The following is a 25,641-nucleotide window of genomic DNA, read 5'->3' as shown; positions in this document are numbered from 1 at the left end:
TATACCAAGGAGCTCAGAGGCAGGAAAAAGGATGGGGCCCTTGCCATCTTTAATTAGCATCCGATCTGGCCATCGACCTTCGCTTCTTCTCCCCCAGCACTTTTATTTTCCCTCTCTGCCCGGCAACAGCTTATTTCCTGCCTTGGCTCCCTAGGGCCTCCTCCCAGATGCTCCCTCTTTCCATCTCCATCATGGGGGGGGGCAGGAGTTAAACATCTAGGGAAAACAGTTCACAAGTTTCCACTCCCTGTGCTGCCCTTCCCCCGCCCCACTAGCTCTGGAACCCAGGCATTCAGCCAGCTGTCTCCTATCTGTTGATCCCCAAATCCTCAGGCAGCCTGGGGGGGCACAGAGGTGGGCATCTGGAGTGGTGGCTAAATCCAATGAAGTCGGGTGATTGAAGGCCGGATTTCTGACCCTGCGACATGTCATCCTCTCAGAGATGAGCTTAAAGCATCTGCCCCTTTCCCTCCACCCCTGCGGCTCCCCCCACAAGGCCCGTCGTGCCACCCCCCTCTGGCCCTCTCCTGAGGGACCCAGGTGTCCGGTCTTCTGTGGGAAGGGGATGTTTCTCAGGGATCCGCTGCCTTCCCTCCCACCTGCCTGTCCCAGCTGCCCTGGACCCCTTTGGCCCTCGTGGGAACGCGCGGCTGGGACCCTCATTGAACCGTCAGGACAAGCTGCTCCGTTCCCAGCCTCCTAGTCCCCGGCCCCGCCTCCTTTTCTGGTGTCTCCCGGGTGACCAGAGAGGCAGTGAGGACCGAGGCAAGTGTGCAGGCTTCAATGCCTGGGAGCTTGCGGCGGAGGGGCGGGTGGTGGCCCCCCGAGCTCGGGCCGGGATACGGCGGCGGAGGGGTTGGTATGGCCTGGTTAGAGTGACTCGGTCCCATAACGAGGCTGGGCACCGGGGGGAGGAGGGGGAGACGCCCCTTCGGCTGGGGCTCTGACTCAGTTTCCCTCCCAAACCTCTGGCCCCGATCTGACCTTGTTCTCAAGCTAAAAATAGTCGGCACCTGGGACCCCTGAGGCCTGGCCCGTTTATATCGTCTTTTCCACTTGGGGACCCGAGAGACTCGGCTTCCTATCCCTAGGGCAGCGGCTGAGCGACTTTGTTCCACTGACTGAACGAACTCCCGGCCACACCCCAAAAGGGCCCCCCCAACCCCCATTCCCAGGCCAGGACCCCTGCATCTGCCCCTTAGCCCACCCCTCCCCGCCCAACAGGTGCCCCCCCCCTCCTTAACCACCTCCGGGGTCTCATTCTCAGCCTAGGAAGGGTTTTCTCAATGAGGAGGGGCGGGTCCAGTTGGGGGCGGGGCGGGGCGGGGCGGGGGCGGGCTGCCCAAGTGTGTAGCCTGGCCCAGCCCGGGGGCACTCGCGGAGCTGCAGGCTAGCGGAGAGACTGGAAGGAGAAGCCGGAGCCCCGCTTCCAGGAGCTTGAGCCTGAGGGGTCAGGAGGGCCGCCTTGGGGGCGAAGGGAGCAGAAGGGGCGGGGCTCCAGAAGAGCTTTTTTGTGCGGAACAAAGTTTGGGGAGCTGAGGAAGCCCCAAGAAGGCCAAGATGCTTTGGGTCCCCTTCCTTCTGCTGCTCCTTCTCCTGGGCTCCTGTGCAGGTATGGGACAGGAAGTGGGCGGAGGGGTAGCTGCCTCAGTTTCCTTACCTGTTCTTCCAGCTCTAGTGGGGGGCTCAGAGCCAACAGCATCAGCTCTAAGGCTCAGGGAGGGAAGGACAGAGACAAGGCTGCCAAGCTGACAGGTCTAGAAGCTGGGTCCTGGGGGAAGGGACTAGGGCACCGGAAGAGCACGGAGACTGGGGCAAAGGGAGAGAGAGGGTGGAGGTCCGGTTCTGCTCCCACCCTGCCTTAGGGGAGAGGTCTGGGCTTTCCAAGCCTGTTGGGGCTCCCTGCATCTCCCTGAGAAGCCCTGATTGGTCTTTCTCCTCTGCCAGGCCATGCTCCCCATTTCCTACAGCAGCCTGAAGACCTGGAGGTCGTCTTGGGGGAGGAGGCTACGCTCCCCTGTGTGCTGGGCAGCTATCATGGTTTGGTTCAATGGACAAAGGATGGACTAGCCCTGGGGGGTGAACGGGATCTGCCTGGTGAGAAGAAGCCTCAGTGAATTAGGGGCTGGAACATCTCCCGAAAGGAGATTAGAGAAGTCTGAACCTTCTCCCTTTGGTCACATGCCTCTCCCAGGGTGGTCCCGGTATTGGATCTCTGGAGACAGGACCACTGGCCACCACGACCTGCACATCAGGGCAGCTGAGCTGGGAGATGAAGCATCCTATGAGTGTCAGGCCACCCAGGCTGCCCTGCGCTCCCGGCCTGCTCGGCTGCAGGTACTGGGTGAGTAACACCTGATCCCTTTCCTAGCTGGCACTCTTTGGGGCGTTTGTCCCAACTCACAGGTCCAACCCCAACCATTTGGCCTCAGGGACTCAAGAACTGGTCCCCCATGTAGTGCTTCAAGGTCCCAAGTATTTGCCTCCACTATTCCTAACGGTCTGCTCTTACGAGGCACAGGATGGGGTCTCTGATGAAACAGGGAGGGCTGGGGGTTCACCGTTCTGCTTTTCTCTTAGTTCCCCCAGAAGCCCCTGAAGTGCTAGGGGCTCCAACTGTGGCCCTGGTCGCTGGGGTTCCTGGGAATCTGACCTGCCGGACCCGAGGCGGAGCTCGCCCCATGCCCGAGCTGCTCTGGTTTCGGGATGGGGTCCGTCTGGAAGGAGCCACTTACAGCCAGGTCAGATTATGATCTGGGGCTGGCTCCCTCACAGCATGCAGAGGGCAGAATGATCTGTGGAAACTTTTGCAAAAGTTTGTGGGTAACAGTGACCTCTCCAGGGGAGGAGAAACCAGAAATAAATTGGGCTGCTTCCTCACAGAGGGTCAAAGAGGGCAAGCACCCTTAACCCCCTTCCCTTTTTCCACCCCAGACTCTGCTGGCCAGCGGGATCCTGGGAGCAGTGGAGAGCTCTCTCTCCATCACCCCCTCTGCCCAGGATGACGGTGCCTCTTTCATCTGCCAGGCCCGAAGCCCAGCCCTGCCCGGGGGGAGAGACACTAAGGTCACCCTCAGCCTGCAGTGTGAGAACTGGACATCTGGGTTCTGTGGGGGACTTGAAGGGCTCGAGGACAAAGAAAGAGTTGGTTGAAGCAAGGGATGCTGGGCAACTCCTGCTTTACCCTGACTACAATCTCCTTCCATCTCCTAGATCCCCCAGTGGTGACCCTTTCTGCAGAGCCACAGACTGTGCCTGAGGGTGGGAAGGTCACATTTCTGTGCAGAGCAACAGCCCACCCCCCAGTCATTGGCTACAGGTGAGCACCCAAAACGGTGGGACCCAAGACTCCATGGCCCCCTCCGTACTTGAGCCCCTCACCCATACGGAGCCTTCCCATCCCCCAGGTGGGCAAAAGGGGGATCTGTGCTGCCCGGAGCTCGAGGGCCTCTTTTAGAGGTGAAAGCTGATGCTTCCTTCCTGACTGAACCTGTGTCCTGTGAGGCGACCAATGCCGTGGGCAGCACCAATCGGACCACAGCCTTGGATGTGCAGTGTGAGTAGAGTGGCAGACCTCTTTCTCCCAGGAGTGTCTGGGGTGTTCCTAGTGTCTTCTGGAGGCAGCTGGGTAGCTCAGCGAATCCAGAGCCAGGCCTAGAGATCAGGGCTTCAAGTCTGGCCTCAGACAGCGCCTAGCTGGGTGACCCTGGGCAAGTCACTTCACCCCCATGGCCTGCCCTTACTTCTCTTCTGCCTTGGAACTGATACACCATGGAAGGGGAGGGGTGGGATGATAAGGAATCTATGTGCAGGGCTTGGGAGGGATGAGAGGCCCTCCTGATGCCTTGGGGCATGCTCAAGGGGGGTGGGGGGGTTAGGAGGGCTGTGCCTGGGTCCTCCCAGTCTCACTGACAGCTTCCTTTAACCTCCAGTTGGCCCTCTCCTCCTTTCTGCCCCTGAGCCAGTGGCGGTGGATGTGGGGGAAGATGCCTCCTTCACCTGCACCTGGAAGGGAAACCCACCCCCACGAGTAACCTGGGCCAGGCGTGGGGGGTCGAAGGTAAGGGTCAGGGTGCCAGGCCGCCGGGCTGGGGCTCTGGATTGAGCTCATTTCCTCCTTCCCATCTCCCCTAACCACTGAGCTCTCTGTCCTCAGATCCTGGGCTCCGGGCCCACCTTGCGTCTGGTGGCCGTGGGGCCAGGAGATGCAGGAAGTTACCAGTGTCGGGCGGAGCCAGGACCATCAGGAATGGGGGGCGGCCTGGGGGAGGCAACCCTGACTGTGCATGGTGAGCAGGGGTTGGGGGCAGGCCAGAGGCAGGGAGTAGAGAAACCTGGGGGAAGGCCAGAGGGGCCCTGACTGCCCTTGAATCCTCCCAGGCCCTCCTGTAGTGACTGCCCTGCACTCGCCTCCTGCAGACCTGGGAGCCCCTGCCCGGCTGGAGTGTCTGGTGCTCGGATCCCCGGCCCCCGATGCAGTGGTGAGCCCTTCGGCTTCGGCCTCCATACCCACCCCACGCGGACCCCAGGCTCCAGCCTGCGCTGAACCTTCCCTTCTCCCCTTCCCTGCAGGTCTGGTCCTGGGGCGAGGGCGCCATGGCCTCGGGCTCTCGAGGCCGCTTCCGGGTGGAGACGGTCCCTGCCCCGGGGGCTGCCGGGAGTGGGCCGCGGGGGCTGGTTTCGATGCTGCACATCTCTGGGACTCGGGAAGCCGACTTCACCCGAGACTTCAACTGTAGCGCTCTGAACCGGCTGGGAGAGGCCGGCGCCCGAGCCGGGCTGACCCGCAATGGTAAGCCCTGAGCCCCGCAGACCCCAGGCAAGGAGCTCGAGGCCCTAAGGCCCCCCCGGGCGGGGCGGGGGCGGGGGGTGGGGAGGCGGAGCTGGGCCTCAGCACCTTCCACCCTCCTTGGGAAGCCTGGGGCTCCGCTTTGATCCCTGTGTCCTCTGCCAGACCCCCAGCCCCTGGTGCGCCTCGTGGCCGGAGTGGCTGCCGCGGCCACCGCCTTCCTGCTGCTGCTCGTCGCGGGGGGCGCCCATTGCTGCTGGCGCCGGGCACGAGGTCAGTGTCTTCGGTCGGGGTCCTTCCCGCCCCTCTGGCCCCTAGTCCCTCCTGGTTCAGCTGGCCGGCGGAGGGTGCCGCCCTCTAGCTCCGCCCTTCTTCCCACCCCTAGGTTCTGGAGCCAGGATCTCTAAGCGGGACATCCTGGTGCAAATCACCGACAGTGACGGCTCCAGCCCTCGGGCCCCGGAGGAAGAGGACGAGGGGAGCGGAGAAGAGCGGGTATAACCCCCGCGAGGCTGCGGAAACCCTAGGGGGCGGGGCGGGGCGGGGCGGGGCGGGGCTGTCCTAGGACACTTGGGGACAGGCACGGTGCCGCCCTGCAGGTCTCCAGCAGCGAGTCTCCGGGCACTTCCCACACCAAGCAGAGCTACCTGGAGGCCGAGGAGGAGGCGGGGCCCGAGGCCAAGGTGGGCGGAGCTTATAGGTTCTGGGCCCCCATTCTAACAGCCTTCCTGTCTGTCTGACTTCTTCCCTGCATCCCTTTCGGGGTCCCGCAGTCTCCTGGCTGCTCTCTTGCCATCTCTTGCTCAGGCCTTCCCGTCAGGGCACATCATTGTGGGGGAGGGGGTCTCTTCCCCCCATTGACCTAGTTGTGGTTCCCTGCTGGCTCCTTGATCCCGACTCTCCTGGGGCCTCTGTTGCCCCCTTGCCTGATGCCTCGGGCATGTTCATCACTTTCTTTCATCTCTCCCAGGATCCCACTAACGGCTACTATAAAGTTCGAGGTGTGAGCGGGAGCCAGGACCCTGGAGCTGCCCTGTTCTCCTCGCCAGCATCCCCGGTCTTCCCCGCCAGCCCCTCTGGGCTCTATGACCTGACCCCTCACCTGGCCTTGTTCCCCCCGGACCTATCGGGCCTCTACCGGCCCCGGGAGGGCTACCTCACCACTCCGTACGCCCGGGCCTTCAGCAGCTATGTCAGATCCACCCCGTATGGGGCCCCGGAGCCAGCCCCGGGGGCCCCCCACTTTTCCTACACTGTCCTACCGGTTCCTGGCCACCAGCGCCTTCAGACCCACGTGTGACCTGCTGCTCAGCCTGCCAGCCCAGGGGAGGCCTCCGGAAAGTCCCCAGTCTTCGTGGGTGATGAACTGGGCCACCAAGATTCCCCCCTCAAGAGAGCAACCCAAGTCTGGGAAAGGGGGAGGGGGAGGAGGGGAAAACTTTGATGGACAGCTGACCCAGCAAATGGGAAAGGCTCAAGCCAAACCGTGCCAACAGGTCACTTGAGTCAAGAGAATTCAGTGGCAGGTGGGCTAGGACGGGTTCCCTGGTATACAGGGGATGGCATGAAGACCAGGACTGCCTGGTGGACGCTCAGCCTCATAGAAACGTGCCAAGATGGCTTCTGACACCAGGAATCCCAAATGGTGGGCCCAAGGTGGCCACCCCATCTGCGGGGAGGAGGGCATCTGGGGCGGTTTCTCCAAGTGGCCCCAATGCCGCGGCAAACATAAATTGGGAAATATGGGGTAGATGTTGGGGTTTGAATATTTATGTTTAATAAAAAAATAAAAAAGGAGAACCGATAGTGTGAGATCTTTTTCCAGCCAAAGGCTGCCCAGGCCATGGAAGACTGTCGGCAGGGTTATTCTAGCCCTTCAGCCCCTAGGCAGGGCCCTTGGTCAGCTGAGGAAGCCCGTGGGGGAGGGGGGCGGTTACGTGACTGTGGGGATGGCGTGCCCAGGTGTCCGAGGGGGCCGGGAGATCTCTGCTTCGATCGCCCGCGCATGGCGGGGCCCCAAGTGGTCTAGGAGGCGGCCCAGGGCCCAGTGCGTGCAGCAGGGCGAGCACTCTCACCCGCGCTATTGTCCCGGCCAGGGAGGCGGGGCCGGGGCGGGGCTGGCGGCGCCGGCGCAGCCCGGGGCTGGGGGGGCAGCAGGAGGAGGAGGAGGCGGCGGCGGTGCTGGGAGCTCCTGTCACCGGCGGGCCCAGGGCGGGGAAACCCGGGGGAGGGGGCTGGCGGAGTGAAAGGAGGGCCACCAACCAAGGACTGGGGGAAGGGTAGGGCGAGCTCGTCTGAGCCAGGAGGAAGACCAGGCCGGGCCGAGCGAGGAAGCGGATCGCGGGCCCACGGCTCGCTGCAGGGCCAGGCAGGGGAGACAGAGGAGGGGGCTCGGGCTCCGGCCCCAGCCCGGACATGGGGGCAGCGAACCCCGCGGCCCGCGGGCTCGGCCGCCGCCTCTCTTCGCTTCTACTGCTGCTGCTGCTGCGCCCAGAACCCGGGAGCTCATCCAGAGGGACGCCTAGCCCGGGGGAGGTGAGCCTCACGCCCCCGGCTGCGGGTGAGGTGGGGGACCCAGCCCCCCACGTCTCTCTGTGGCTGAAATGGGGGCAGGGCCCCGAATAGGAAGGAGAAGGGAAGGGGTGGCCTGGGACCCTGACACCTGCAGCCCTGAGCCCGCGAGACCCTGGCCTTGGGCTCTTGGTCCTTGAGGGAAGAGGGCTGGTGAGGATGAGAACGCCGTGAGTGTCTGATGGGGACAAGGGTCGTGGTATCGGAACGTTTAGACCCTTGGAATGGGGTAGGGGCTGGAGGCCTAGACTCCCGGGTCCCTGCATTGGGGCCTGGGGGACCCAAACACCAGGGTCACGGCGTGGGGGAGTGGACAAGCCCAGGGAAAGATCCATGCCTATCCCCCCACCCCCGCGGGCCAAGAGAGGATGGGGGTGCGGCTGCGGGAGGGAGGGTCGGTCTCCGCGGTAACCAGCCGGTGATGCCAGGCGAGTCACCTGGGACCCAGTCTCCATGGCGACCCCCCATCCCCTCCGGAGCAGTTGCCTTGGCAACGCCGTCTGCACCGCAGCGGGGGCTGGGGCCTGGATCCCTGAGGGGGGGACTGGAAATGGGGCTCGGGTGCCTGGGTCCTCGAGGGGGGCGGGGTCTGAGGGTTCGGACGCCTGGGATCCGTGATGTGATCCGGGTCAGGACTCCTGGGCCCCCGAGGGGGCGGGACCGCGGGGTGCTGGGTTCTTCGCTCTCACGGTCCCTGCTCTTTTCAGATCACGGGGGTCCCCCAGGTGGCTGGGCTCTGCGGGAGGCTGACCCTACACCGAGACCTGCGCACAGGCCGCTGGGAACCTGACCCTCAGCGCTCACGCCGCTGCCTCCGAGACCCGCAGCACGTGCTAGCCTATTGCAGACAGGTGGGCGGGGCCTGAGGGGGCCGGGCCGGGGGTCTAAAGGGGCGGGGCTTCAGGGGGTGGGGACCCTGGGGAGCGGGTCCTCCGCAGGTCCCTGAGGGCGGAGCCGAGGTCTCCGGCTTCAGGAAAAGTTCTCGCGAAGGGATCTGAGGGCGTATGCGGAGCCCCGCGAGCTTCCCTCCCCATGGAGCCCCCACCCCGTCCTCTCACCCCCAGGTGTACCCCGACCTTCAGATCGGCCGCGTGGAGGAGGCCTCCCGACCCATCCCCATGGAGCGCTGGTGCGGGGGTGCCCGCGGGACCAGATGTCCCCACCACGTGGTGATCCCCTATCACTGCCTGCGTGAGTGGGAGGGGCCCTGCCCTTGACCAGGGGCCGCGGAGAACGCGGGAGGGGGCTGGGATGCCTGAAAGCCTAAAAGGGGGGTCCCTGAGGCAGGGCCGGGGCTGCACCAGGGTTTCTTGGAGGGGAAGAAACCCACGTCCTGCGCCCCCCCCCCCCCGCCCCCTCCAGCAGGTGAGTTTGTGAGCGAGGCCCTTCTGGTTCCGGAAGGATGCAAGTTCCTGCACCAGGAGCGCATGGATGAGTGCGAGGGCTCTGCCTACAGGCACCAGCAGGCCCAAGAGGTGAGCCTTCCCCAGCCCAACCCCTGCAGGCCCCAGGTCGGAGCTCCCGTCCCCCGGGCCAGTTCCTTCAGGAATCTCTCTCCCACTACCCAGCAGCCTCCATGTCTTCCTCCTCAGGCTTGCCGCTCTGAGGGCCTCGTCCTTCACGGCTCAGGGATGCTTCTCCCGTGTGGAACAGACCGCTTCCGGGGGGTGGAATATGTCTGCTGCCCCGCCCCAGGCACCTCCGTACCTCCCCGGACCCCCCACAGGTGAGGCTGGCTCTCCGTGAGGGTCAGGCTCGACTACTAGGACCAGGATGCTTGGGAAAGGGCCCCCCCCAATCACTGGGAGCCTGAGGGCCACCAGCTTGCAGACCAGCATCCCTGAAAGCGGGGGGCCAGGGGCTGCCTCCTTGGACCCATGGGGCTGAGGCCATATCCGGGGGTCTTATTCCCTTGGCAGTGATGCTCCCACCCAGCCCCAGGCCCCAGATGGGGAGGAGGAGGAGGAAGAAGAGGAGGAGCCATTTCCCCAAACGGTGGATGACTATTTTGTGGAGCCCCCAGGGGAGGAAGAGGAAGAGGAGGAGGGAGAGCCCAGAAGACTCCAGCACCTCAGCACCCAACCTCCTTCCAGGGCCAGCAAAGGTGAGACCCACCCCCAAAACCTAGAGTGTGAGCCAGGCTGGCCAGCCTTGGCTTCTTTACTGAGGCTGGCACAAAGTAGCCCCAGAGAGGAAGGAACGAGGCCTCAGCTGTGCCACCCACAAAAGCGTCTGTGTTCTGGGCCCTGGGTTCCGTGGGCGAGTGGGCATCGTTGTCCTCGGGCTCCCGCACCCCATCATCCTGTCTCCCGCAGGGAGCCCAACAGCCCGACCTACGGATGGTGTGGACGTGTACTTTGGAATGCCGGGCGAGGGGGGAGAACATGCAGGCTTCCTGAGGGCTAAGATGGATTTAGAGGAAAGGCGGATGCGTCAGATCAATGAGGTGCGGACCAGGGCGCCCTCGCTGTCCCTTGGAAGCCACAGACCCGGGGATACCCATTTGCCTCCCAAAGAACCCCCAGATCTCCCTAATAACTCCTCGATGCCCTTCAGTAATCCGGAAATTCCCTGAGTAGTGCTCCAATAATCTTAGGGTGCTTTCCTAACGAGTCCAATTAATGAGGCAAGCCCAGACCTCCTTCCATCACGCCGAGACCTTCTGAAATAACTAAGCTCCCCCAGGGATGCCTTGGCACCCCCAGACCCCCAAAACACAGAGTTCTCTATACCGCAATGCCTTGGAACCTTGTCCCCCATCAGGACCCCTTGAGTCCACAGACAGGTGGGGAAGGGGGTTTGGAGAGAGATCCGGGGGGGACCTGGGGAGACAGGCTCAGAGACTGACGTGGCCGCCTCTGTCTGTCCCAGGTCATGCGGGAATGGGCCGAGGCGGACAACCAAGCCAAGAACCTGCCCAAGGCTGACAGGCAGGCTCTAAACGAGGTACGGAGCCTCTGGCCTCGGCCCCCTTGGATGGAGAGAAGGATGGACCACCATCCCCATTTGCTGTAACCCCAAATGGACCTTGGTGACTCTGTCCACTTGGCCTTCTGTCTTGGAATCAGTCCTAGGAACTGGCTTCAAGGCAGAAGAGCGGTGAGGGCTAGGCAATGGGGTTAAGTGACTTGTCCAGGGTCACCCAGCTGGGAGTGTCTGAGGCCACATTGGAACCCAGGACTCTCGGCCTGGCTCTCCATCCACTGAGCCGCCCAGCTGCTCCTCTGTTCATGGCCCAATGAAAGATGTCCTTCTCTCAGTGACTCGGTTCCCCTCCGGGAAGGACCCAGTAGCCTCACTGACCCCGTGTCCCCCCAATGGCAGCACTTCCAGTCAATCCTGCAGACCTTAGAGGAGCAGGTCTCGGGGGAACGCCAGCGACTGGTGGAGACCCACGCGGCCCGCGTCATCGCCCTCATCAATGACCAGCGCCGAGCCGCCCTGGAGGGCTTCCTGGCAGCTCTTCAGGGGGACGAGCCCCAGGTGAGGGGCCGGGTTCCAGGGGGCTCCAGGACTCCTCGAGGGCTGCGATCCGGGGGCCCCGGACCCGAGGCTCGCAGAGGGCTGGACACCTGGGTCTCCCCCGCAGGCAGAGCGAGTGCTCCAAGCCCTGAAGAGGTATCTGCGGGCTGAGCAGAAAGAACAGAGACACACCATCCGCCACTACCAGCACGTGGCTGCCGTGGACCCCGAGAAAGCGGAGCAGATGCGCTTCCAGGTAGGCAGGGCTGAGGCTCCCCTTTCCTCTCCCCCCTCCCTTCTCTCTCCGTTAACTTCTACCTTAGAAACAACGCTAGGCAGGGATCCCAAAGCAGAAGAGCTCTAAGGACTGGGCCGTGGGGACCAAGTGACTGGCCCAGGGTCACCCAGCTAGGAGGGGTCTGAGGCTAGATTTGAACCCAGCACCTCCCGTCTCTGAGCCTGGCTCTCCATCCACTGAGGCAGCCAGCTGCTCCTTGTCTCTGGTCCCTAGGGGCCCCCGGGGACAAGGCCTCTGGCATCCCTCCTTTCTGAACCCCAGGTGCAGACCCACCTCCAGGTGATCGAGGAGCGCATGAATCAAAGCCTGGGGCTGCTGGAGCAGAACCCACGCCTGGCCCGGGAGCTGCAGCCTCAAATCCGTGGGTCCTCCTGCTCTTAAGCCTCCACCCTCCCCTCCAGCCAGTCCCCAAATACCAAATCCCCTCCCCAGCCCTGGTGATGTGACAGCGTCAGGGGCTCTGGGCAGCCCTTCAGTGCCTTTTGTTTTGGTCCCCTGCAGAGGATCTGCTGCGGGCCGAGCACGTTGGTCCCGGGGAGCTGGAGGCCCCTCCCCCAGGGGGCAGCAGTGAGGACGGGGGCGGCCCCCTGCCGCCTGCCGCAGACGAAGGTGAACCCCTGATGGGGAGGAGAGGGCAGCCGGGGGCTGGGCGGGGGTGGGGGGTCCCCACGGGGGAGGAAGGACATTTCCTGCCTCCTCCTCTAATCCCTCACCTTTCTCCTCCCCGTCGCCCCCGCAGACATGGGTGCAACGATGCCTCTTAAAGGTGGGTGTCTTCTCCCTGTGGCGGGGGGGCGGGGGGCACCCCAAGGCCGTGAGAAGTATTGGGGTTCGGGGGACGGACGCGGAGTCTAAGCGAGGGTTTCTTGGGTGCAGGCTTCACTGAAGGGGATGGAGCCGAGCGCCTTCAGGAGCATAAGGTGAGCAGCCGCCCATGCCTGTCCCGGCTGAGGGTCCCCGTGGGGTTCTCCGAGCGGGGGGAGGGCTTGGTGGTGAGATGCCCGATGCTCGCCCCTGGGAATGGAGGGGCTGGAGACGGGGACTCCTGAGCCGCCTCTGCGTGTCTCCTTCCCCCAGGTGAATGTCTCCGTCCCTCGGGGTCTCCCGTTCCGTTCTCCTGAGATCCAGAGAGATGAGCTGGTAAGTGGGGGTCGGGACCGCGATCCTGGGGTCAGAGCTCTGGGATCGAGTCTCCTGAGACTCCTGGGAGAGGGGCGCATCCGGCCGGGCTCAGGCCAGGCTGTGATTCTGGCTTCTCCCGCAGGAGCCCGGAATGGGTGCAGGGACGGGTGTGGCCCGTGGCGCCGTGGCGGGGCTCCTGGTTGTGGCCGTGGCCGTGGCTGCTGTGGTCGTCCTGTCTCTGCTGGTGGCCCGGAGGAGGCGACCTTACGGGGCCATCAGCCATGGGGTTGTGGAGGTGAGCCCACCCACTCTGGGACTGGGAAGGGGGGCTTGTGGGAGAGGAAGGGTGCAAGAGTCCCGGGTTCAAGAATTTCACTCTCCTGATTCCGTGCCCCGTCCCAGGTGGACCCGATGCTGAGCCTGGAGGAGCAGCAGCTCCGGGAGCTTCAGAGACATGGGTATGAGAACCCGACCTATCGGTTCCTGGAGGAGCGACCCTGAGGGGCCGGACCCTGCCCCAACCCCCGCGTCCCCAAACCCTAACTCTGGGGAACCCCAAGCCCCCAGCCTCTGACCCAGAAGGATCCCCAAGCCCCCAGTCCCTGTCTTTGACCCTTAAACCCCCAACCTCTGACACTCCTGCTCTCTGAGCTTAGAGTGCCCCTAAGCCCACGGCTCCCCATCTCCTCCCCTAATTTATTTTCTAAGTTAATTGGGTACAGAAAAGCTGCCCCCTCCACCCCAGGGCTCCCACTCCGTGTCTCCCATCTTGTGTCCCAGTGAAACTAATGACTCAATAAACCTTCCCTGTCCAACCGCCTTGTCTCTCTTGGCCAGGCACACATGGGGGCTGGGACGGGGATTCCCCCATGGAACAGCCCAAGGAGATGACATTCGTAAAGCGCTCAGCAGGGCACGCCTGGCGCCTAGTAGGTGCCAGCTGGATGCTTAGACCCCTCCCTTCCCCTCGGGCAGCCAGCTAGGTATGGGGATGGAGGGGATGAGAACAGCCTTGAGATCAGCATGGAAACAAAGCCAGGCTAAGCGGCTGCCACTGTGGAGAGGGCCAGGGCGGGAGATCTGACCCAGACACCTGCAGCCTAGCCCCGTGTGCCAAGGCTTGTGTGTGCAGACTGTTTGCAAAAAGAGCCGAAATCTGGGCCAGGCCTAGAAGATGGGGGGGGGGAGGATTTGCCAGCAGGAGTGTCCGTGTCTTCTACGTGTGTGTGTGACCCTTGTAGGAGGGCCCTTCACACCGCTAGGAACCAGGGAAGCGTCCTGGCCCCTTCACAGATGGGAGCCAAGTCCCCGGGGGCTGCCTCCCTTCTGAAGAGTGCCCAAGCCCACACCCTAGCATGAGGGACCATCCCCTGGCCTGGGAACCCAGGGCCCCAGACTTCAGCACCATTCCTTGCTGGGTGACCTTACATCAGGGGCTTATCTACTCTGTGCCTCAGTTTCCCTTCCTGGGTCCCTGTGGGATTCTGTGACTAAGGGGCTCTGCCTCCGAACTCTCTTCATCAGTAGTCAGACCTCCAAATCCAGGCTGCCCATGAGGATGCCCCTAGGTTATTCCCCACCTCAAGGACAAGAGAAGTCGGTATAGGGTCAGAATCAAATTTAATTGAAGGGCAGGAGGGCTGGGTGGGATATCTGGGGCTAAATCTGTTTCACAGAAACAAGTTGGGGGGGGCTTCGATTTCACAGAAATCATCACACACTCCCCTCCCCCACTGCTTCCCCAGCAGTTCACCCCCCCAGGGCTGTGGACAACAGGGGAGTTTTAATGTAAGACTCCCCAGGATGGGGGGCAGGGCGGAATGGTCAATGGGGTCCAAATAAATTATCATAGATTTGCATACATAAGCATACGGCTTGGTTGTCCCTCAGGGACAGGAGAGGTTGGACGAATGAGGACTGGAGAATCAGTCCAGGTATGGGCCCAGAGTCCTATGAGGACGAGGCCAGAGGGAGGGCCCGGCTTCTCTTCAACAGCTGCCTCAGCTGGAAAGACAAGGCAGACCAGAGTGGGTCATCAGGGAGGGCTCTGAAGGGGTCACAGGTTAGAGGTCAAGGTCAGTTAGGGATGGAGGTGAACATTCTCTATCCTGGGGCAGAGGGTTAGGTCAGGGTTGGAAGGACAGAGAGCAGCCTCTGGAGGTCAAGGGCAGGATGGGAAAAGGAAAAAGGGGGAGGTCAATGATCAGTATCTGGGAGGCCCATGGTCAATTCTAGTTATATAGAGGGGTCAGGGGCTGCTGCCCTTACTGCTTCTGAGGCTGGTCCGGGTCCCAGCAGATGGGCAGGCTGCTCATTCTCCAGATTTCGCAGGGCAGGATCTGCCCCAGCCGCCAGGAGCCCACGAATGATGGGCTCCTGCAGGGATCCTGGGGGCAGTGCGGCCGCCATATGCAAGGCTGTGTTCCCGTGGGCCTGGTGGGGATCAAAGGGTGGAGGGAGATGAAGAGGGAGATCTGAGTCCTGACCTTGTTATGTGACACCACTTCCCTCCCTGCCAAAACCCATTTCCAGCTCTTCACTGGGGCACAGTCTCTCGGACTGTACCTTGTGAGATGTCCTAAGGACCCCTCCCAGAGCTTCTTGAACCCTCTTCCTTTATCTCCACCCCCAGGAGCACCCCCTCTGCTCTGTGCCTCTCTGAGGCCTTAGCCCCAGCTCCTACCTTCATGTTCACAAAGGTCCTTAGGTCCTCATTGGGCAGGTCTAGCAACATCTGGACAAGGGCAAGATTGCCCCCCTGGACAGCCAGGTGCAGAACAGTTTTGTTGCTCTTGAATTCCTGGAGAGAGGGGGAAGTGAGGGCTGGGCCACCAGCCTACCGGCTTCTCTAAGCACAGGAACGGAGGTTTTAGCACTCCTTTTCTGTGTTCTCAGGGACTGATGTGTCCACCCATTCACATATCCACACACCTCCTCAGGGACCCTGCCCACCTGGCTGGTATGGTCAGCCCCCATTTGTAACAGCATCTGGACACAGGCCAGTCTGTCCCGGGCTGGAACAGTCATTGTCCTGGGGCTGCAAGCCGGCTGCTGGGTGGCCTCATTGAGGGAGAGAACAGCAGCATGGAGAGGGGTGAGGCCTGGAGGGTAAAAATCCACAGGAGCCATGACTTTTGACAGTCCCTGAGGGACTCCCCAGTGATTTGGCCAGACAGCCCCCATTCACATAGAACTCACCCTCGAAGTCCCTGGTCTCCATGTTCACCCGAATCCCTGAATTAAACACAGCCTGGAGAGAGGGATGGGATGGGATCAGTTACGGTTGGCCAGCTTCCCTGAGAGCTGGGACTCCAGACCCCATACAGCCTTAATAACTCATTCTCTCTCTAGGACCCTCAGACATCCATGGTTCAGATCTCTACCAAACCTCTGACCCCAGCCCACTCAGAATCCCGGGTATCCTGGCCCCACCTTCTGTCCTGTCTGCTGGGGATCCCAATGGCCAATCTCCCAGAGTCATTCTCACCGTGAGGACCCCAGGCAGGCCATAAGTGGCAGCCAGATGAAGGATGGTCCGTCCACGGTGGTCAGTGGAATTGGGCTCAGCTCCCAGGGTCAACAGATCTTGGACGATCAGTGGCTGGTTGGCTGCGGCTGCTACAAGGAGTGGTGTCTGCAGGGGAAAAGGTGTTCAGGTGTTGGCCTGGGGCATACCGGCTTTCTGGATCCCCAATCCACTGCTCTGCCCCCTCACCTTTCCTTTGTGTTCCCGGATGTCCAGCTGTCCACAGCCCTGCAGGACCTCAGCGGCAGCATAGGCTGACCAGCGCAGGCCTTGGGCAGCAAACAGGTGCAGGAGCCTAGGGTGGGGAGGGGACAGTGATGAACTGGGGGTCAGACCTCTTTCCTGGCCTTCTCCAAATTTCCTCAACCCCCATAGCCAAACTCACGTGTCCCCCTCCTCGTCCTGAGTCAGCAGTCGTTGCAGTCCCAGGGCATGAACCTCAGCCCTGGCAGCATCCAAGGAAGCCCCTTGTGGTGCCAGGAGCTGAGCAGGCCCTGGGACCCCCCAGGGGCCAGTTGGAGGTGGGGTTGGCTCCATATATATTCCAGTGGCATCCACAGGGCTCTGGGTGGGCAGGGAGAGGGAATGGAATAAAGACAGCTTTGAACAGGAGGGGCTGGGACTTTGGAACCCAGGGCCAAATGGGGGAGGGGGCTGGGATACCAAGGCCTAAAGAGGAAATGGGGGGGGGTGCATGGATGGAAGATAGGGCCCTTCTATAAAAAGATTGATCTTTCCTTAAAATGAATCATCCATTCCACAAAGTGAATCACCATTTCCTCCTTTCCTTTCTAAGCATTTTAATTTGGTCATGGGTGGGTGGAGCTAAAATGGGGAGGGGGAAGGCCAGGGAAATCGAGGAGGGAACAGGTCTGCTTCTGGGCCAGGGAAACTCTCCCTGAGTTCTGGGGGTCTCACCTCCAGGAGGGGAGGGAAGGAAGCCAACCCTCCTGGTTCTGTGGCGGGGAAAAGGCCAGCTGAGAAGAAGGCTTCTGCGGAGGCTGCGCAGTGGTAGTGGCAGTCAGAGTACAAGGCTTGGGCTTCCAGGTCCCAACCTGGGGCCTGAGCTGGGGGTGCAGATGGGCCCCCGAGGCCAGCCACCTGGACTTCCGGGCCCCCGGGGAATGGGCAGGGAAGACCTGCAGGGAAGAAGGGATCTGATACAAAGTGCAATTCAGCCCGGCCTTGGGGCTGGGAGCCAGGATGCTGGGGTGGGGGCTGGAAAATGGGGTAGTTTTTCCCCTTCAGACTCACCTGGCTCCCTCTCATTTGCAGAAGTCGCAGAGATCTGCCCCTGGTTAAAAGGGGGAAGAGAGAAAGGTCAGGTTCAACGTGGAGGGCCCCCTTCCTCCCCTCCGCACCCCACCCCACCCTACCCTCTCCAGGGGCCCCCGGAGGGATGATGGACTACATCTCCCAGTAGACCGTGGAGCCGAATCGAGCCCCGGTGCCAGTCGGCGGCCGCTAGTCCTGCTGGGAAATGTAGTTTGGAGTCTCTCCCACCTTACCGGAGGCTGGTAGTTGGTGTCAGATTGCCGTCGCCTCCTTTGAGCCTCCAGCAGTTTCTTCACAGTCTGAGATGGGCAGTGGCTTCGCTCTCCTCGGCTCACTGAGGAGAGTTAGGGGGAGGGTTATCTGAGGTCCAGGCTCTGAGGTGGGGGTGAGGGGCCCTCCCCCTCCTCTTCCCCGCTTCTCTCACGGAAAATCGGGGCAGCGCTTCCCACGTGGGGACTCCCCCCCAGCCGCGGTTTTCCACGTCTTGGAAACCTGGGGTGGGGGGGAGGGGGGGCGACCCAACATTTATCCAGTGTCTCCTATCCAGGGATCCTGTATTCCGACCTAGCCCCCAGCCCCTAGAATCCTGACGTCTGCTTGTCCCTCGACCCTTGATTTCTGGGGCACCCGAGCATCAATCCCCTCCAGCCTTCTCAGGGACCCATGATCTCCTGTCCCGGGGCACCTAAAGGCCCCTCGTCCCCCAGCCTCAGCACCCGCAACTCAGGAACCTGGAGTAGCTTCCACACCCGAAAGACCTTCAGAACCTCTCAACCTCTCCCTGACTCTCAGGGAAAGCTGCCTCTCAATTCAGGTCAAATCCACCAGCTTTTCTTGATTCGTGGTCAGGCCTAACACCAGGCTCGGACGATGCCGAGACCAAGATCCCTGCTCTCTAGGATTTAGACTGCCTGGAAAATAGGCTGGGGTCGGAGGTGGGAATTCCCGCCTTCTAAGTCTGGTCTTCAGTTTCCTTCTCAAGTTAAGAGGGTGGGCAGGATGATCTCTAAACGCCCGGTGGAGAATCTATGAACCAGGCATCTAGCCCAGCCCCTCGGGTACCCGGGTGTCCAGTCTTTGTCCCTTAGAGCACCCAAGCACCCAGGAATTCAGCTCTTCGCTCAATGCCGGGAGATCCAGGCTCGATTCTGTCGCCCTCCCCCTTGCTGCTCCCTGGGGTCAGGCGGAGGAAGGGTTAAAGTGGGGGCGGGCGGTTTCGGAAAGGAGTCCGGAAAGAACGCGATGACGTCACTCTACCGTCACCCCTGCGCTAGGGAATCTTCCATCTACCACCATCCCTCCCTGGGGACCCAGGTGTCCAGCCCGATGAGGGGAGGGTGAGGGGTGGGGAGGGCAGTCAAGCGTAGTGACCACGGAATCCCCGCGTAAGGGGAATCCCCGTTCGGCCCCAGGTCCCTAGAGGCGGGCGGGCGGGGGAACTCCCAGGGCCAGGAGGGTCTCTGGCACGCCCTGTCCCGGAACCTGGGGAATCTAGGACTCCGACACCCACTCCCTCCGCCCCAGTTCAGACCCTCAGAGACTCAGGAATCCCTCCAACCACTCTGTCAACTCCAAGACCCAGGGATGCCCCTCCCCTGGCCCTTGCTCTGACCCTCAGATCCCGGGTAGTCCCAATGCCTTCTATCCTTGACCCTTCAGCACCCAGGGCTCTCATGCCTCTCAGCTCTGACCCTACGGGACCCAGGGAAGGAGATTTCTCCAGCTTGAATCTTCCTTTTCTGCAGTCTATCATCATCCCTTCCTTTCCAGGACCCAGGAGTCCCCAACCCCACACAGCTCGAACACTCTGGGATTCCGGAGTCACGCAACCAAGTTCCCCACCTCCTCTATCTCTCGGGGCTCTGGGTTCCAGCTCCTGGGCCCTTACCCCAGCTCTGATCCTCCAGGATCACTTGAACCACCAACAGCTCAGCTATGCGCGTTGGGACAGGGAATCCTTAACCCTTGCTCTATCTTTGACTGCCTGTCCTAGACTCGGGGTTTCAGTGTGGGGATAAAATGCTTCTTGACCTGACTCTCCCTCAGGGGCTCAGAGGCTCCCCGCAGCCCGACGTCCCCTTCCCCCCTCCCCCCATCCAGGGCATCTCATTCTGGCCAATGGCATCCCAGTCCTCATTCGCCTCGGGTACCAGACATCTGGGTCCCATCCCTGCCCCCCACCCCACCCCCCAGGTCCAAGCGCCCAGTCCTTGAGAAAATTACCTTTAGAATTCCGGGGCGCTGGTGGCGGGGCCCCCGGGCCACCCCGGCTTCGGCGCTGCGCCAGCCTCTCCTCTATCTGGGGAGCCGGAGCTGTTCCCCGATTCTCGACCGGCCCGCGCGGGCGCTTTAAATCCTAGCCTAGTCCCGCCCTCGCCCCGCCTTTGGGGCGGCCCCGGGAGTCCCCGACCGGCCGAGCCTCCGGGGTCTGGGAGGCATCCCTGCACTCGGCGTCATCCGGACTAGTGGTCTGGATGGGTCCGAGGACTCTGCTGCCTCTCTCCAGGGAGCCCATTCCACTCTACCACGCCTCAGTGAACACGTGGAGTGCCAGGCTAGGCAGCCCCTGGCGGCAAAAAGCTCCTGTGCCCAGCCCTCCCTCCTTGGGGTCATTTTAATATCTGCCTTTGCTCCCGATGCTGCTCCGGGACTCAGTTTCCCTTGGAGCAGCTGAGCCTTCCAGACACCCCTTTTCTACCACTTCTCCCACCCCGGGGGCATGACTACGATGTACAAGTTTTCTCTGGGGGGCTCCAAGCCTCCTGAACCCCAGCCCTCGGGGGACTCAAGCATCCTGCCTCTCGGCCACCTTTCCTCAGGAGACCTAGGCATCCTTCCCAGAGTCCTCTCGGGCGGGCCGTGCCCCAGCTCCCCCAGGACCTAGGCATCTCGTCTCAAACCCTTCCAATGGGGGTCCCGGTGGATCCAGAGTTCCAGTGTCTCATTTCCCAGCCTCAACCCTTTCAGATACCCCCAGTCCTGTTTCCCAGTGCCTGCCTGTCTTTGTGGGACACCTAACCCTGGGTCCCGGGGTTTATGCCACCCTACAGAACCCGCTTGGGAACCCTCAAAGCTAGCTCCTGGGCGCCCTCCCGTGGCCCAGGGGGCCTCACTCCTTTTACTTCCCCGCCCTTTTCCTCCCCCTAGAAAACTCCCCCCTCCATCTTGCTGGGGCCAGGAAGCTAGGTTGCTGACCTATGCCATCTTCTTAACTGGCCGCCACACCTATTGCTCCTGTCTCCTTCTGGGACCCCAGAACCTCGAGAGATCTCAGCCTGTTAGCATGAGTCCCCAGGTTCCCACCCTGCTCCTGGGTCTCCTCACAGGTCAGTGGTCCCATTCCCCTCCCCTCCCACTCAAGCAAAAGAAAGTGAAGCCCCACAGGGGCCCAGCAAGGGAGCTCCCTCCCTCCTTCCCTCTCTGTCTGTCTGTCTGTCTCTCTGTTTCTCTCTGTCTGTCTGTCTCTGTCTGTCTGTCTGTCTCTGTCTGCCTGTCTCTCTCAGTTTCTTCTCTCTCTCTGGAATAGGGTAATGTCTCCATGCTTTCCTTCCTTCCTTGGGGGCCCGGCCGTTCCTCATTTCTCTTACTCTTTTCCTCTTTGAATGTCTCTTGAGGTGCTTTTAGTCTCCCATCACCTCTTGCAATTCTTTCCCTCCCTCCCATCCTCTCCTTTCTCTTTCCCCTCTCCCTAAAAGGTCCAGCTTGTGGCTTCTGCCCTGCCCTGCCCAAAGCCATGCCTTCTGACTTCATTTGGCACCATGTTGGCCTTGACTCCCATGCTTGACTCTTCGGATTCTTTCCTTGTGTTCTTGTCTTCTTCAATCCGTATCCGGCCCCAGAGAGGCACGGTGCTGGGCGGTGGCACATGGGAAAGGCTCGCTAGTTTGGGATTCAGAAGCCAAGCTTCTAACGTCCCACTTCCTGGGGACGTTAGGCAAGCCAGTTCCCCCAATGGACCTGTTTCTTCATTTTGTTTCTTTTATTTTAATTTTTGCCCATGACATGGAATAACAAATATTTGTCTTCATTTTAAAAATGACGGGTTGGACTAGATGACTTCTGAGGCACCTTTAGTGCTAAAGTTATGAGCCGATGATGCTGTCTGTTCCACCTCTGCCCCATCTCTCCTCTTCTCCTCATTCCCCCTGAACCATCTCAACAAGCTCTAGACAGGTCTTTTTTTCTCCCCTCTCCCCTCCCTTACCAGCTAGCATCTAGAGAATACTTATGAGTCCCTTTACAGATATTATCCTCACAACTCTGCGAAATAGTGCTATTATTATCCCCATTTTACAGATATGGAAACTGAGACAGAGAATGTTTAAGTGACTTACCCAGGGTCACACAGCTAGTAAGTAAGTACCTGATGACAGACTTAAACTCAGGTGTTCTTGACTCCAGGTTGATCGTTCTAACCATTGCACTGCCTAGCTGCCCATAAGCCTCTCCACACTTTCAGTTTGGTCTTCTCTTTTGTACCATCTGTATTTGTATATATTCCTTCTTCCTCATCCTCATCTCATTAGATCGTAAGTTCTTTTATATGTCAGAACTATTTTTGTAACCCCAGCACAAGAGCCCTGCATACAATATAGGAACTTAATAGTTATTAAACTGTTTTTCCTCCTCCTTCTTTCTCCCCTTTCCCTCTCTTTTCTTTCCTTTTCCCCCTCTCTCTTCCCATCTCCCACTCCATCTCCCTCCCTTCCCCTTTCCTCCCCCTCTCTTTGCCTCCCTTTTGTCTCTCCTCTCCCCCATTCCTTCCTGTATCTCTCCATCTCTCTCTTCCCTGTCCTTGACCTCCCCCTCCACCCTCTTCCTCCCCATCTTCCTCCTCTCTTTGCCTCCCTCCCTTCTCTCTTTCTCTCCCCACCTCCCCATTCCTTCCCATATCTCTCCATCTCTCCCTCTCCCTCTTCTCTGTTCTTGAGCTCCCTTTTCCCTCTCCTCTCATTCTCCTTCTCTTCCTCACTCCTCACTCTCGTCTTTCTCTCATTTTCTCTTCTGCCCATTTCTCTCACTCCTTCCCTCCCTCTTCCTCCTCTCTCTTGTCTTCCCTAGACTCCCCTCTCTCCTCTTCTCCTTTTCTCTCCATCTTTTCCTCTCCTCTCTCTTCCCTAAGATGTGTAGTTCAATGGCTCCATTTCTCAGAATCTGGAATTCACAGGACAGCAGATGTACTAAACTTGGTGTCCCAAGACTTGAATTCAAATCTTGATTTTGCCACAAAACCCCAGTAAATATAACCTCTCCAGGTTTCAATTGCCTTCCCTGTAAAATGGGTCAGGGGTGGTGGATTACAGTACTGTACTCAAAGGCAAGAAGATCTGGGTTCCAATTCTACCTGACTGACTTTGTGACCTCAGCCAAGTCTCTTAAACTTTCTAAGCCTCAATCTTTTCACGTGCCAAATGAAGGAGTAGAATGAGATGATATCCAATGTCCCTTCCCACTTTAGATCTAATATTCTCCATATTCTTTCTGGGTTTGTGTCTGGATATTTGGATCCCTGAACCACCCTCCTGATGCTCTCTCCTCCCTTCCTCCAAGTGGCTGCTGCACAGATGTCCCCAGGTGAGAAAGAGGGGCCCTAGGAGCCTCGGGTCCCTTCCAACCAATCTCCCAAACCCTGGGTTGGTGTAGGGATGCCCTCACAGTTTCCTGGGATCTTTATCCCTTTTGGTCTCACCTCCTTTCTGTCCCTGATTGTGTCTCTGCCTCAGTTGAACCCACAGCCCAGGATCCTAACTGTGGCCCCCTGCCTATACCCTTGCCCCTGCCCGTCCTCGTGGGGCTTGTGGCAGCTGATGCGGTGCTGTCTTTGCTCATTGTGGGGGCCGTATTTGCCTGCGCTCGGCCCCGTCGGGCTCCCCAGACGGCAGGTATGAAGCCCAAAGGCTGGGAGGAATGGAAAGGTGCATCCCTGTGAGAGGAGGAGGGACCGGGCTCACCTGATGCTACCTTTTCTCCCCAGAGAAGAACAAGGTCTACGTGAACATGCCTGGGAGAGGCTGAGCCCCACAGTGCACCCCCTTGTGGACCCATAGCCAGAGGACCCCGGAATCCCCGTCCAACCCAGGATAACAACCCCCTACAACTACCCCCATTGGCGAGTCTGCCTTCACTCTGGAAATAAAGGATTCCTTTTCACTCCCAGGACCTGATTTCGTTTTTTTCACTAGACACTCAGATGCCTCCCAGCCCCGTCTGTAGCACAGGCATCCCTAAAAGCCCAGGGGCCCCCTAAGTCCCCCTCCTGGGGCTCAGGAATGGCCTAAAAGACCAGGGGCCCCCTAAGTCCCCCTCCTGGGGCTCAGGAATGGCCTAAAAGACCAGGGGCCCCCTAAGTCCCCTCCTGGGGCTCAGGGATGGCCTAAAAGTCTAGGGGCCCCCTAAGTCCCCCTCCTGGGGCTCAGGGACTGCCTCCATTGAATAGCCCAGAACCCTGTGGTTGGGTGCACTCCCTTGTCACACCTCCCAGGATCGGGGACCCCCGTCCCAGGCCCCAAGACCTAGACATTCTTGTTCCCTGAGCACCTTCAGGGACCTGCAGGAGTCCTCACAGCCCAGGCCCGTCTCCACCGTCTCTGCCTTGTCTCCCCGAACCCCTGAGCTCAGCACCAATGTCTCTGCTTCATGTTTATTGGGGAAAGAATGGAAGAAGGGGAAAAGAAGGCCCCTTGGGTGGGAGAAGGGAGCAGGAAAGGGGTCGTGGCTCTGAAGTCACAGCTTCGGGGTTCTTGGGGTGAGAAGTCGGGAGGGGCCCCCCTGGACATCTTCAGGCTCAAGTTCGTCTGTAGAATCCCGGCTGGGGAGTGAGGTCACTGTACACATCTGATCTGTGGTCCTGGAGTTCCTGGGGGGACATCAGGAGGGGTTAGCCAAAGGGCAATGTGAAGGGGGCGTGTCGGGGCCACCTACCCAGGAGGCTGTTGGGGAGCAGGGGCAGCCTTTCCCCTCCTCTTTCAGCCACGGAGATTGCTGGCTAGGTTCCTGGGGGCTAGAAGGTGCCCAGGACTCGGCCGTGCGGACCCAGAGAGCTCGCTTTCTTCAGCCTTAGGTAAACTGAGTCTGGGGGGCCAGCGTGCTTTGGCGCGGCCTCTCCTGCTCCCGGGGTGGGTGACTGGATCGGCCTGGTCGCCGCTGGGCGCCGCGCTATCAATTTCCTTCCTTAATCAAAGCTTCTCCTTCCTGACTCTTCCCTCCTAGGCCCGAGGACGCCCACTGGGGCCTGCAGAGACCTCGGACTTGCACCTTGGGAAGAGGAGCTTTGGAGGACCCGGGCAGGCAGCCCGGAGGACGGCCAGGGAAGAAGTGGGTTCGGAGGCGATTCCTCTTACCTGATAGGGGGACTCGGCCTCCGCCATTCTCTGCTTCTTGGAAGCTGGGCGTGCGGACAGAGGAAGAAGAAGACAGGGATGAGGCCTCGAGGCCAGCCGCCTCCCGCCCCCTCCTTGCTCAGCCCCTTTGAGTCCCCCAGGCCGGTCACCAGGCCCTTCGTGGCCCCTCCCGGCCCGGGCACCCCCTGGGTCCCGCCCTGTCACCCCTCTGGTCGCCTCTTACCCTCCGAGGCGTTCCGCCCTGAGGGCGTGAGGCGGCCCAAGTAGTAGACGGCCAGGGCAATGAGGATGGTCAGCGCCAGGTCTCCCAGCACAATCCCGGCCAGGACTCCTGGGCCCACGGCTGGGCAGGGGCTAGACTCTAGAGAGGACACAGGAGCGCGGCTCAGGGCGCATCTGGGCTGGGAGCCAGGGGAAGCCCGCCGAGGTGGGAGCAGGCCCGTGGGGAGGGGGGACGGGGGCCTGGAGGACTTCCCAAGGGCCCCCCAGAGCAGACTCTCTGGGTCTGGGGGCTCGGGAAGGGGGGCAGCAGGGGGGATTCTAGGGGGTCCGTCCAAAAGGCCTCACAAGCAAGCGAGGAAAGGGGTCCGAGCGCCTACCATTGTGGGCCCAGACGGGGTGGAAACCTGATGGGAGGAGGCAGAAAAAGGAAACTTGCAGTGACCGAGGGCCGGACGGTCCTAGCCCAGGGATCCCAGATCCCAGCCCCTGCCGTGACAGAGAAGGGTCAGATCTGAGCCAAAGCCCGGGCACAGAGGAAGCGCCGGGGTCCCAGCCCAGCCTTGTCCCGGCTCACCGAGCTCCCTCATACCGCCGCTACCCCAGTACCGGATGGGGGCCCCGGAAGTTCGGCCCCCCATAAAGAAGCCCCCCACCCTCCATCCCGCCCCCAAGCCCACGCTGAGGATCTTCGTGGCCAGCCTGACTCACCCCCTGGGGTCAGGAGCAGGGCCAGGACTAGGGCCAGGCCAAGGGTGGGAGTTCTGCCTTTCCTCATGTCCGGGCCAAGGGGATCCGCAGACTGGGGTCCGAAGGGCCAGGCAGGGTGTGGCAGAGTGTCTGAGCAGAGAGGAAGTAGGAGGCGGGAGAAAGAGGGAAGGAAGAGACACGGGGAGAAGCCAGGCATCGGCCCCCCAGCTGCGGCCCCTCCAGCACCCAGAGAGCAGACCCCCCCCAGGCCTTTGCCCGCCATGCAGGCCGCCGGCCAGGGGCTGAGCCTCGTGTGAGGACCGGTGGCGACGTCCTCCATTTAAGGGTC

At 61.0% G+C, this 25,641-nt stretch overlaps 5 protein-coding genes across 9 annotated transcripts in view; 3 read left to right on the top strand and 2 right to left on the bottom strand.

Annotated features, from left to right (window-relative positions):
* Positions 1 to 1,367: 1,367 nt before the first annotated feature.
* Positions 1,368 to 6,589, top strand: KIRREL2 (kirre like nephrin family adhesion molecule 2). The gene is made up of 15 exons (XM_007491907.3): positions 1,368 to 1,612; positions 1,948 to 2,097; positions 2,195 to 2,344; positions 2,581 to 2,741; positions 2,935 to 3,085; positions 3,214 to 3,319; positions 3,408 to 3,556; positions 3,933 to 4,060; positions 4,157 to 4,289; positions 4,381 to 4,481; positions 4,573 to 4,792; positions 4,955 to 5,062; positions 5,175 to 5,284; positions 5,389 to 5,472; positions 5,760 to 6,589. Exons 1-15 carry the CDS (start codon positions 1,561 to 1,563, stop codon positions 6,087 to 6,089), a joined length of 2,133 nt encoding a protein of 710 aa, XP_007491969.2. The 5' UTR covers positions 1,368 to 1,560; the 3' UTR covers positions 6,090 to 6,589.
* Positions 6,590 to 6,933: 344 nt separating this feature from the next.
* Positions 6,934 to 13,057, top strand: APLP1 (amyloid beta precursor like protein 1). 4 transcript variants are annotated; one of them, XM_056825300.1, is made up of 17 exons: positions 6,934 to 7,324; positions 8,068 to 8,211; positions 8,425 to 8,551; positions 8,723 to 8,835; positions 8,953 to 9,086; positions 9,280 to 9,464; positions 9,676 to 9,806; positions 10,232 to 10,306; positions 10,685 to 10,843; positions 10,950 to 11,078; positions 11,382 to 11,481; positions 11,622 to 11,729; positions 11,860 to 11,886; positions 11,997 to 12,040; positions 12,198 to 12,260; positions 12,385 to 12,537; positions 12,645 to 13,057. In XM_056825300.1, the coding sequence occupies exons 1-17, from the start codon at positions 7,205 to 7,207 to the stop codon at positions 12,741 to 12,743; spliced, it is 1,911 nt and encodes a 636-aa protein (XP_056681278.1). In that variant the 5' UTR covers positions 6,934 to 7,204; the 3' UTR covers positions 12,744 to 13,057. The 4 variants fall into 4 exon arrangements, with proteins under 4 accessions (XP_056681278.1, XP_056681281.1, XP_056681279.1 ...); XM_056825301.1 differs by having other exon boundaries at positions 6,941 to 7,324; positions 8,726 to 8,835; XM_056825303.1 differs by lacking the exon at positions 11,860 to 11,886 and having other exon boundaries at positions 6,940 to 7,324; positions 8,726 to 8,835.
* A 788-nt stretch (positions 13,058 to 13,845) lies between these two features.
* Positions 13,846 to 19,396, bottom strand: NFKBID (NFKB inhibitor delta). Its single transcript, XM_007491863.2, has 12 exons — positions 19,267 to 19,396; positions 17,277 to 17,377; positions 17,023 to 17,062; positions 16,687 to 16,907; positions 16,154 to 16,332; positions 15,958 to 16,063; positions 15,730 to 15,876; positions 15,441 to 15,492; positions 15,195 to 15,343; positions 14,926 to 15,042; positions 14,511 to 14,675; positions 13,846 to 14,246 (listed from the first exon to the last, which is right to left on the bottom strand). The coding sequence occupies exons 5-12, from the start codon at positions 16,303 to 16,305 to the stop codon at positions 14,193 to 14,195; spliced, it is 942 nt and encodes a 313-aa protein (XP_007491925.2). The 5' UTR covers positions 16,306 to 16,332; positions 16,687 to 16,907; positions 17,023 to 17,062; positions 17,277 to 17,377; positions 19,267 to 19,396; the 3' UTR covers positions 13,846 to 14,192.
* A 776-nt stretch (positions 19,397 to 20,172) lies between these two features.
* HCST (hematopoietic cell signal transducer) lies at positions 20,173 to 23,196 on the top strand. The gene is made up of 4 exons (XM_007491862.2): positions 20,173 to 20,369; positions 22,594 to 22,617; positions 22,767 to 22,925; positions 23,018 to 23,196. Exons 1-4 carry the CDS (start codon positions 20,327 to 20,329, stop codon positions 23,056 to 23,058), a joined length of 267 nt encoding a protein of 88 aa, XP_007491924.1. The 5' UTR covers positions 20,173 to 20,326; the 3' UTR covers positions 23,059 to 23,196.
* Positions 23,197 to 23,669: 473 nt separating this feature from the next.
* Positions 23,670 to 25,641, bottom strand: part of TYROBP (transmembrane immune signaling adaptor TYROBP) — a 2,197-nt gene continuing 225 nt past the window's right edge. Inside the window, exons 1-5 of one of the 2 annotated variants that reach the window (XM_007491864.3) lie at positions 25,314 to 25,641; positions 24,983 to 25,009; positions 24,607 to 24,744; positions 24,384 to 24,427; positions 23,670 to 23,899 (exon numbers count right to left, since the gene is read on the bottom strand). The exon at positions 25,314 to 25,641 is cut by the window's right edge and continues 225 nt beyond it. In XM_007491864.3, the coding sequence (XP_007491926.3) occupies positions 23,828 to 23,899; positions 24,384 to 24,427; positions 24,607 to 24,744; positions 24,983 to 25,009; positions 25,314 to 25,632 (600 nt within the window). In that variant the 5' untranslated portion in view covers positions 25,633 to 25,641 and the 3' untranslated portion in view covers positions 23,670 to 23,827. The remainder of the gene's footprint in view (positions 23,900 to 24,383; positions 24,428 to 24,606; positions 24,745 to 24,982; positions 25,010 to 25,313) is intronic. The other variant, XM_016422637.2, reaches the window with a different exon arrangement.

Source organism: Monodelphis domestica, chromosome 4, assembly GCF_027887165.1.
Source record: "Monodelphis domestica isolate mMonDom1 chromosome 4, mMonDom1.pri, whole genome shotgun sequence".
Classification (NCBI taxonomy): Eukaryota; Metazoa; Chordata; class Mammalia; order Didelphimorphia; family Didelphidae; genus Monodelphis; species Monodelphis domestica.
This window is presented reverse-complemented; position numbering and strand designations above follow the sequence as displayed.

Coding starts and splice junctions, on each gene's coding strand:
- KIRREL2 (XM_007491907.3), top strand. CDS start 1,561: ATGCTTTGGGTCCCCTTCCTTCTGCTGCTCCTTCTCCTGGGCTCCTGT. Junction 2,742..2,934: donor AAGGAGCCACTTACAGCCAG/GTCAGATTATGA, acceptor TTTCCACCCCAG/ACTCTGCTGGCCAGCGGGAT. Junction 4,793..4,954: donor AGCCGGGCTGACCCGCAATG/GTAAGCCCTGAG, acceptor GTCCTCTGCCAG/ACCCCCAGCCCCTGGTGCGC.
- APLP1 (XM_056825300.1), top strand. CDS start 7,205: ATGGGGGCAGCGAACCCCGCGGCCCGCGGGCTCGGCCGCCGCCTCTCT. Junction 11,079..11,381: donor CGGAGCAGATGCGCTTCCAG/GTAGGCAGGGCT, acceptor TCTGAACCCCAG/GTGCAGACCCACCTCCAGGT. Junction 12,538..12,644: donor TCAGCCATGGGGTTGTGGAG/GTGAGCCCACCC, acceptor GCCCCGTCCCAG/GTGGACCCGATGCTGAGCCT.
- HCST (XM_007491862.2), top strand. CDS start 20,327: ATGAGTCCCCAGGTTCCCACCCTGCTCCTGGGTCTCCTCACAG. Junction 20,370..22,593: donor GCTCCTGGGTCTCCTCACAG/GTCAGTGGTCCC, acceptor CCTTCCTCCAAG/TGGCTGCTGCACAGATGTCC. Junction 22,926..23,017: donor TCGGGCTCCCCAGACGGCAG/GTATGAAGCCCA, acceptor TTTTCTCCCCAG/AGAAGAACAAGGTCTACGTG.
- NFKBID (XM_007491863.2), bottom strand. CDS start 16,305: ATGGAGCCAACCCCACCTCCAACTGGCCCCTGGGGGGTCCCAGGGCCT. Junction 15,877..15,957: donor TCCGGGAACACAAAGGAAAG/GTGAGGGGGCAG, acceptor TTTCCCCTGCAG/ACACCACTCCTTGTAGCAGC. Junction 15,344..15,440: donor GGAGACCAGGGACTTCGAGG/GTGAGTTCTATG, acceptor TTTACCCTCCAG/GCCTCACCCCTCTCCATGCT.